This window comes from Canis lupus, chromosome 27, assembly GCF_003254725.2.
Source record: "Canis lupus dingo isolate Sandy chromosome 27, ASM325472v2, whole genome shotgun sequence".
In the NCBI taxonomy this organism is placed as follows: domain Eukaryota; kingdom Metazoa; phylum Chordata; class Mammalia; order Carnivora; family Canidae; genus Canis; species Canis lupus.
The window spans coordinates 2,369,253-2,378,437 of NC_064269.1; the positions used below are offsets into that span (position 1 = coordinate 2,369,253).

The 9,185-nt window shown below is 47.6% G+C and overlaps 1 protein-coding gene across 1 annotated transcript; it reads left to right on the plus strand.

Annotated features, from left to right (window-relative positions):
- The first annotated feature begins 677 nt into the window (after positions 1–677).
- Positions 678–6,880, plus strand: LOC112667272 (keratin, type II cytoskeletal 2 oral-like). The gene is made up of 10 exons (XM_049102822.1): positions 678–747; positions 925–1,079; positions 1,197–1,417; positions 2,677–2,737; positions 3,257–3,352; positions 3,836–4,000; positions 4,348–4,473; positions 5,172–5,392; positions 6,119–6,153; positions 6,493–6,880. The coding sequence occupies exons 1-10, from the start codon at positions 678–680 to the stop codon at positions 6,756–6,758; spliced, it is 1,416 nt and encodes a 471-aa protein (XP_048958779.1). The 3' UTR covers positions 6,759–6,880.
- Positions 6,881–9,185: the final 2,305 nt, after the last annotated feature.

Below are 9,185 nucleotides of genomic sequence, written 5' to 3' on the forward strand. Positions count from 1 at the left end.
AGTTCCATGGGTACACACTGTGAGACTTGGAGGTGCTACAGTTAGGAGGGAGCCCATTTTCCATTCTGTCTCTCCCAAATACAGGAGTCTGTGCCAGCCTTGTTGGTTCTGGGAGGTAGACAGCATAGTGACACCAGTGGACGCCCAGGGTTTAGGGGGAATGAAAAAGCCACAGAGTCACCTATTAGAACCAGCTGCCTCCTGAGAGGCCGGTGCCTGAGGCCCTGGGACTGGGCCATGCCTGGCAGGAACCAAGCTCATTCATTAAGGGAGGGCCCCGGTTCGGTAGTGCACAAAGTCTACAAGAGGCTAATTACAGGAAAGACTTGAAATGGAGACTCCAGGATTACAGCGAAGGAAATTGGTATGGAGATTAGTTGTAGCCATAGACTGAAACCCTGGAAATCATCCAATTAATGAACCAGTTCACTGGGACCTATAAAAGAGGCCACCTCTCTGCCTATGTCAGAAGATACCCTTTCCTCAGAGGCTTCAACCAGGACATCTTTCTGTGGCCAGAGAAAATGATGAGCCAGCAGTCCAGCAGGCTGTCCCAGGCCACCAAAGGTTCTAGGGGCTGCTCTGCTGTTGTGGTGTCCGGGCAGAGTTGTATCAGCCCAGGCAGGTCCAAGTCAGCCTCGTGCTCTGGGGGACGCAGTGCCTCCACAGCCTGTGCCATGGTAGGGGGTGCCTTCGGCAGCCAGAGCCTGCACAGCCTCGTGGGGAGCAAGCTCAGTGTGGCCAGAGGTGCTGCCCAGACTGGGAGCTCAGCCTGGAGTTGCTCGGGTGCCCTTGGAGGGAGCCTGTGTGGGGTTGGAGGAAGGGGCATGAGAGGTGGCTCTGGAGGAGGCTACTTTAGCAGTTGGGGGAGACGTGGTGGTTTTGGAGGCATTCCTGGTGGAGCTCAGGGCCTTGGAGGTTCAGGGGGCTTTCCCCTCAGCATCCAGGAGGTGGCCATCAACCAGAGCCTCCTTCAGCCCCTGAACATGGGGATCGACCCACAGATCAGGGAGGTGAAGACCCAAGAGAAGGAGCAGCTCAAGACTCTCAATGACAAGTTTGCTTCCTTCATCGACAAGGTGAGGGCCCCTGGTGAGGATGGGGCCTGGGAACATGAGGCCTAGGTTGGGGCAATGTGTCTGCTCATGAGCCAGAGGCTGGGTAGGCCATGACCCCTGCCCCCTGATTGACCACAGGTACGGTTCCTGGAGCAGCAGAACAAGGTGCTGGAGGCCAAGTGGTGCCTCCTCCAGGAGCAGTCAGCCACCTCCAGGGCCACTGCCAACAACCTGCAGCCCTTCTTTGAGTCCTATATCAGCTGCCTCCAGGCCCACCTGGACAGGCTGCTGAGTGAGCGGGGTCAGCTGGATGAAGAGCTCAGCATGATGCAGGTGCTTGCAGAGGAGTACAAGAGGAAGTGAGTGATGGAGGTGCTGTGGAAACAGCCACTGGGTCTAGGTGATTGTGGGGGAGGTCAGGAGGTGTGGAGGCTTTCCAGCTGGGAAATTGTTGGTGCATGTCCTCAAGGATGACACAGGATGGGGTGTCAGGTTATGGGTCCGATGAAAGGAGGATCTGCTCTCCTTGTTGGTGCCAAGGAGAATAAGATCTGTGACAGCGTGGGCATCTCGGGGGCCCTCTTCCAACAGAGGCAGATATGAGGCACTTTGGCATTTAACAACAATGGATCTCATACTTTGCTGCTTGCCAGAATAACCTTGGGAGCTTTATGAATTTGGAATGTCCAGGTTGCACTCATGACTCATTGCATGAGAATTTCCGGGCATGGGAGCCAGGCATTGGTAGCTTTTACAGAGCCTCAGGTGATGCCAGCATATTGCCAGTTAGACAATGTGTTTGGGCTGGGTGATGAGGGAGATTCAAGGGGAGGTAGGACACAGATGGAGAAGGGAACAGCTGGGACCTTCGGGTATAGGTGGGAGGTAGCCTTGGGAGTGAGCACAGGCTTTGCTCATGAGGACTGGACTGATTCCCTGCAGTGGAGAATCCAGAGACCTGTGTGCTGCCCAAGGATACCAGGAGTTATGAGCCAATTCCATCACATCTCTTATCTTTTTTTAAAAATTTTTATTTATTTATGATAGTCACAGAGAGAGAGAGAGAGAGAGAGAGAGAGAGAGGCAGAGACATAGGCAGAGGGAGAAGCAGGCTCCATGCACCGGGATTCAATCCCGGGTCTCCAGGATCGCGCCCTGGGCCAAAGGCAGGCGCTAAACTGCTGCGCCACCCAGGGATCCCTATCTCCTTTTTTTTAAGATAAAGATTTTATTTATTTATTCATGAGAGACAGAGAGAGAGAGACAGAGAGAGACAGAGACACAGGCAGAGGGAGAAGCAGGGCTCCCCGGGGGTAGCCTGATGCAGGACTCAACCCCCTGACCGAGGATCATGCCCTGAGCCGAAGGCAGATGCTCCACATGTTTTATCTCCTATTTCCAATATCCTGGAGTGTCAGAAATGGGGTGCCGGTGTGCTTTTAAAGGCCCCACCATGGTAATAAAGCTTGCCACTCAACCAGCTTTATCTTTGATCGTATCCAGGGAATAGTCACCTGCAGCTCTGCCCCAGGTTACGTACCACCTCCTTTCCCTGGGCACACGTGCACGTACCCTTGGCTCAGCCACCCTCAGGCATGACCTCTTTCCTTTTTCATAGGTATGAGGATGAGCTTAACAAGCGCTCAGAGGCTGAGAATGACTTCATGGTTCTGAAGAAGGTGAGCAGGCCAGGGGGGGAGAACAAGCCAGCACAGGAAGGAGACGGCACAAGGGAAAGGGGGAAAGGTAGCATCTTTCCAGGGATGTAAGACTGGATAACACTTTGCCTGGGGCAGGAAGGATGGCCAGAACCCGGGACAGTGCCAGCCTGGCATTGGGGCCTATGTCCGAAGGGTTTTCCATCTTTTGTTTTCCCTGTAGCTAAGACATTTCTCCAGTGTGTTTGGCTCAACAATTGCAAAACTGCTTGGAGCCAGTCCTTACACTTCAGAGTTTATTGCCAACTATTAATAACGACCATCATCATTATTCAAGCTGCAAAAATGGATAATGATGACCTTTTCTAACAAGTGAATTCAATTATCAAAACTTCCTACTGCGTGTATAAATTCTGCTCTAAGTGATTTTTGCTCCCTCAACTATGTAAACATGATATCAATGTTATTATTAAATGCAATGCTGTCTAATGAGAATAATACTGAAGCTAAGAAGGTGGATTCTCTGTTTTTTACTTTCAGGATGTGGATACTTCCTACGCGACCAAAGTAGACTTGGAAATAAAAATGGAGAGTCTGATCAGTGAAGTAAACTTTCTGAGAACCCTCTTTGAAGCTGTAAGGACCTTTATATTTTCCTCTAGGGTGGAAGCCGTGATGTGGGGTATCAAAACTTGCTTGATTCTGGGGGTCAGTCTCCTTTGTGAAATCTATCTGGCAGCACTTTCCCATTTTAATACCTATTTCTTCTTCATTTCTTCGATTTTACACCTCCTTAACTTATATTGCTTATGCTCTCTCTCTCTTCTCCTTCCCATGGCCCCAGGTTTTCAGAATCTGCAGTTCATGCCTTTAGAATCTCCATGTGCATAGAATCCCAAGGGAAATCTGTAAAAGGAGAGTTAAGGACAATCCCTCACTGCCTGCTGGGAATTTTCTTGCTGCCTGGTTTCTGGATCACTGTCTTGTCCTCTTCCTTTCCCTACAGTAAGACTTGGTTTTCTAGACCCCCACAACATTCCTGAGCCAGTGCTTGGAAGGTTTAGGGCATCCTAGAGAGGTGGTTACACTGCCCAATGGTGTGTCCTTGTGTATGTGTAGGAATACAACCAGGCCCTGTCAGAGTCCAGTGATATGTCTGTCATCTTGTCCATGGACAACAACCGGCATCTGGACCTGGACAGCATCATCACTGAGGTCAAGGCCCAGTATGAGGAGATCACCCAGAGGAGCAAGGCTGAGGCTGAGGGGCTATACCAGGTCAAGGTAAATAGGTGTCCCTGGATCTGTCTAGACTCACAAGCTTTTTCCAGGGCTCCTTCACCGCTAGCCCCTCCTGTCACCATCCCAGATAATGCACATTTTGTTCAGTGGGAACCCACTGAATTATCTTTCACAAATACCTATAACTTGCAATGTTTTTCATTCCACTGCCTAATATGTTTAAGGGCAACTGTGATTTTTAGTTAAGCGATCCTTTCCATCCTAAATGCCTGACGGACCTCCATGCTATATTAGGACTTTCTGGATTGACTGCACTTCTATTCTCCTTTTCAAACACATGTATTCAAGGGTTAGGGATAATTTCTCCCTGTCTGCTTCTTACCCACCAGCTTGGGGAGCTGCAGACTACAGCCAGCAGGTATGGTGATGACCTGAGGAGCACCAAGAATGAGATTGCAGAGCTCAACAGGATGGTCCAGAGGCTGCAGGCCAAGATCGAGAGCATCAAGAAGCAGGTAGGTATGGCTCCCCAAAGCCTGAGATTGTAACTCTGATGACAGTGGTGCTCTGAGGTGCCAGTGGGGCACCTGAACCTAGCAAGCTGGAAAGTCTTTCTGGTCCCCATTGGAACCTACAATGGAACTCCCCAGGTAATACCATACAGAGTGATGGCTTCTATATGTTACCTTTACTCCCACCCATCATCTTCAAGATAGAATGGTCTTCACTCATGTCATTGGTTGTGACCCCAAGACTCCATGAAATATGTGGGACTGAGTTTTTGGGGTCTCATACCATGAGTTAATCTTTTTTAAGAGGTCCAGAAGCAGGCAGCCTGGGTGGCACAGCGGTTTAGCATCGCCGTCAGCCCAGGGCTGGATCCTGGTAACCCAGGATCGAGTCCCACGTCGGGCTCCCTGCATGGAGCCTGCTTCTCCCTCTGCCTATGTCTCTGCCTCTCTCTCTCTCTCTCTGTGTGTCTCTCATGAATAAATAAATAAAAATCTTAAAAAAAAAGAGGTCGGGAAGCAGGTGATCAATATCTCTGGGCAAAGATTCAAATGACCACTGGAATTTCCTAGAATAGTGTAGCTATACTATGAAGCACATAGGTTAGAAGTTTTCATTAAGGAGACAGATGGAGACCTATGCTCACCTGCCATGTGCCCAGGTAATTTTAGAGATTCGATCCTTCTTTCTTCTCCTACTTCAGAATACCAACTTGCAGGAAACAATTGTTGACACTGAGCAACAGGGTGAACAGACCCTCAAAGATGCCCAGGCCAAGTTGGCAGAGCTCAAGAAAGCCCTGAAGCAAGCCCAGAAGAACCTGGCCTATCTCCTGCGTGACTATCAGGAGCTGATGAACATCAAGTTGGCATTAGATGTGGAGATTGCCACCTACCAGAAGATGTTAGATGGCGAAGAGTGCAGGTGGGTAGGGGCTCTGGTCAAGGCAAGGAGGACAATTTGAGAATCAAGTTTCAAAGGATTGTATGTATGGTCCTTGGTTAGACACAGTGGCAGGGGACAAAGAGGCTCTCAACAAATGCTTGATTAACAGAATGATACTACCTAGCACTCTCCCCTTTGGGCTCAGGGACACCAACTTTATTTGCTAGAGCTGAAAGCTTAGAGCTTCCCAACAGGCAGGTAGTGCACCCCAAAGGCCATTGTCAGCCAATCCTGATATAGTGGAGGATACAGATGAATACCAGTGGGTCCTAGTAGCTTGCTCCTCCTATTGTCCAAACTGGTTTCCACTTCCCTCTGCATCGGTGACTCTTCTTTGCCTCTCCATCTCTGGCACAGAAAAGAGTTGCATCACTTTTGGTATAGGCCAGGCACTGTGCCAGATATTCTTTATGGTTTAATTTACTCTTTTCAATAAACTGATGAGTCTATTATTCCAGGTTTTCCAGTGAGGGGAACCCAGGCCAAGGCGATAGCAGAATCAAGTATCCGGAGATACATTATCTCTCTGCTTCTCTGCATCCCCATCCTAGCATCCCAGGGAAGCCCTTCTCATGGGTAACTTCAATCCCTGATGCTGCAGCTCATATTACTGTACTCTGACATCCCAGGGGATAATTCTGAACAGAGATGCTGAGAGGAACCACCATGAGGTTTCCATGATATTTATTTTGTTTTCCTACACAGGATGTCTGGGGAGTGTCAGAGCCCAGTGTGCATCTGTGAGTATCATAAGCACTCCATTTCCATTGTGTGAGATGATTTCTCATGGCTTTGCTTCAGCTCTTCTACCCACAAATTTTTTTTTTCTACAGCCTGATTGCCAGGGTAAAAGAAAGGGTGGGGGGGGGCGAAAGGGGAGCCAGATTTGGGTAGGACTTATCTAATGTCCTGTGGAGTGTATGTCCTGGATTTGCCTTCAGACAAAGAACTCCCTCCCGTGAGAAGGGGGTTTCTCCTTCTCTTTTTTGGTTTTCTCTGCCACTCATTCTTCAGACAGGAATGCATGCAATGGGCATTTAGACAGACGGGGGACACTGAGCAGCCCATTCTCATTGCAGTTGTGGTCAACCACACATCCAGCAGCAAGAACATTAGTCCTGGGGGCAGCAGCAGCAGCAGAAGCAGCAATGGTATCTGGGGCAACAGAGGTGACCAGGGCATCCGAGGAGACAGTGAGTCCACCAATGGGAGGAAAGGCATCCAGTCCAGAAGCACAAGCACCTCCATGGATCAGAGTCCCAGACTGGGCAGCTCTTCCTCCTCCTTGGCTAAGATTGTGCAGATCACCGCCAGCAGTGAACAGCGTGCCTGCATCAAATACTGAGACTGGGCCCTGATGCACGACTATAAAAATTTCCCCTGCCTTTAGCCACATCTCTCTACGATCACTCCTCTCTCCCCAGGGTTGGTGATACTATACTGTCATCCGCTTGGAGGTTCAAAACCAAGAAGGGGCCCAGGTAGACATTGTCAAGTTAGGAGTTTGTCCCTGAGCCCATCACACATTCCACTACTACCTATTGTCCCCTTGTATATAAACTTTGCCTTGCCTCCTCTCAGCTCTCTCTTTCTTTTTCTTCATTAAACTGCAATATGTGATGATGGATTTGACTATTTGACTCTGAGTTTTGCAGAATAATAGGAACTCATGATGTTTGCTGAATCAGAGGGCAACACACTCAAAATGTGGCCTGCAGGAAGTTATGTTAGCAGCTGTGCACGGAGTAAGTGAGAGATGAGGAGAGAATGAGGGTGCTGAGGGAGTTTTTGGGGTTAAGCCAACTGGGCCAGACTTCACAATTTGCCCAACTGCCATGCTGTGCTTCACTCTTTCTGTATCTATATCTGGGCAAGCCACACCCTGGGGCTGGAACACTTCTCATACTGGCATCAGTCATCCTTGCCAAGAATTCCAAATGGCTCAGTGATAGCCAAGTAATTGCACTGCCCAGCCTGGGTCACCTCAGGGGGCAGCCTTTCTTTATCTCCTCCCTTGGGGGTTTTGGACCACAGTGGTGGGAGAACATGGTCAGAAGCTCCCCCGTGTCCTCATTCCTTATGGCTCGGGGGCATTTGCCCCTTTTCCCAGCAAGACTCTGTAGGATTCTGCTTCTCTTTCCCTCTCACATCCTGAGATCTCAAGGCTCTGGAAAATCAATAAATGAAACCAAGTTTTATTTAATAATTTTCACCTGCTCAGACATTGTTTTGAGAACTTCACACATAAATAATCTAATCTTCATGATGATCCTATGAGGTAAGCACGATAGCCTCACTTTACAGATGAGAAAAAGGACCACAGAGACATAAAGATCACACTATGCCAATGGTTGCAGTTAGCAAGTGGTACAGCCGGGGTTTGAACACGAGTAGTTGGGCCGTAGAGTCCATATCTGTAACTTGCATGGTGTACTAATGACACATGTGTGGTTCTTTTTTTTTTTTTTTTTTGTGATAGATTTGGGGGGTGGAATATCTTTGGTCTTTGAAGGCAGAGGCTTACTTTATGCAGATCCCTGCTCTGTCCTTGGTTCTGAAATCTGGTCCAGATACCTGGGGGACTCTTCTATTTTAAGAGGCTGACACTTGTCATCACTAACTCCAAACTTGACTTCTCAGTCCCACCTTTAGTTCCGACTACCGCATGTGCTCACAGATTTTCTGTTTAAGATCAAGTAAACATTTGTTTCAAAAGCTCAACTTTAAAAATGACCCAGACTTGTCCATTTTGTTTTATTACCTTTAAAACCAAGAACAACAACAAAAAAGTCTCAAGGTCTTTTCTTTTTATTAAAAAAAATATTTAATTTATTTGAAAGAGAGAGAGAGAGAGAGAGTGAGAGCACAAGCACAAGCAGGGGGAAGAGCAGAGGGAGAAGCAGGCTCCCCCGCCGAGCAGGGAGCCTGACATGGGGCTTGATCCCAGGATCCTCAGGATCATGACCTGAGTCGAAGGCAGGCACCCAATTGATTGAGCCACCCAGGTGCTCTCAAAATCTTTATGGATAATAAAACTTACATAATTTTGCATGTTTACTTTTTTGTCTCAGTTGCTGGGGGATATTTTTCATTGGATGATTAGAATACTTGCTTCCTTTTTAAACACATTGATGATGATGATTATGAGAGAGAGTAGGAGTGAGAGGGGGGAAGAAGGGCAGAGACAGAGGGAGAAAGAGAATCTCAAGCAGACTCCATGCTTGGTGCTGAGCCCATCTCGAGACTTGATCCCATGACCTTGGGATGACCTGAGCTAAAATCAAGAGTTGTACACTTAACTGACTGAGCCATGCAAGGTGCCCCTGGATTATTATTTTTAATTTAACTCCCTTATTATTGGCATGGAAATACAAATAAAGAAAATTGAGAAGACAGTCTTCTCTCGATTGGAGCTAGGCTTATGATAAGCACATTGGAAACTGGGCACTCACAGAGGAAGAGAGTGATTTAAAATATTAGCTGTTAGTATTATGGTAATAAAAATAACATCTGCCTCTCAGGGATGTTTCAAAGCATACATGAAACAATGTACGTGAAAGTATCCTATAAAATGAAAATACTCATATATTGTGCTACATGTATGCAAATTTTGATTAGCAAGTAGATTATAAGCTCTTTAAAGAGAGGAACTATGTCATATATTATTTGTAAGTTATATAATACTAAAAAACGTTTACTTGTTGACTGATGGACTGATTAAATAATATAAGGCATGCCAGAGCTCAGCACAATTCCTAGAACAAGAAAGGTA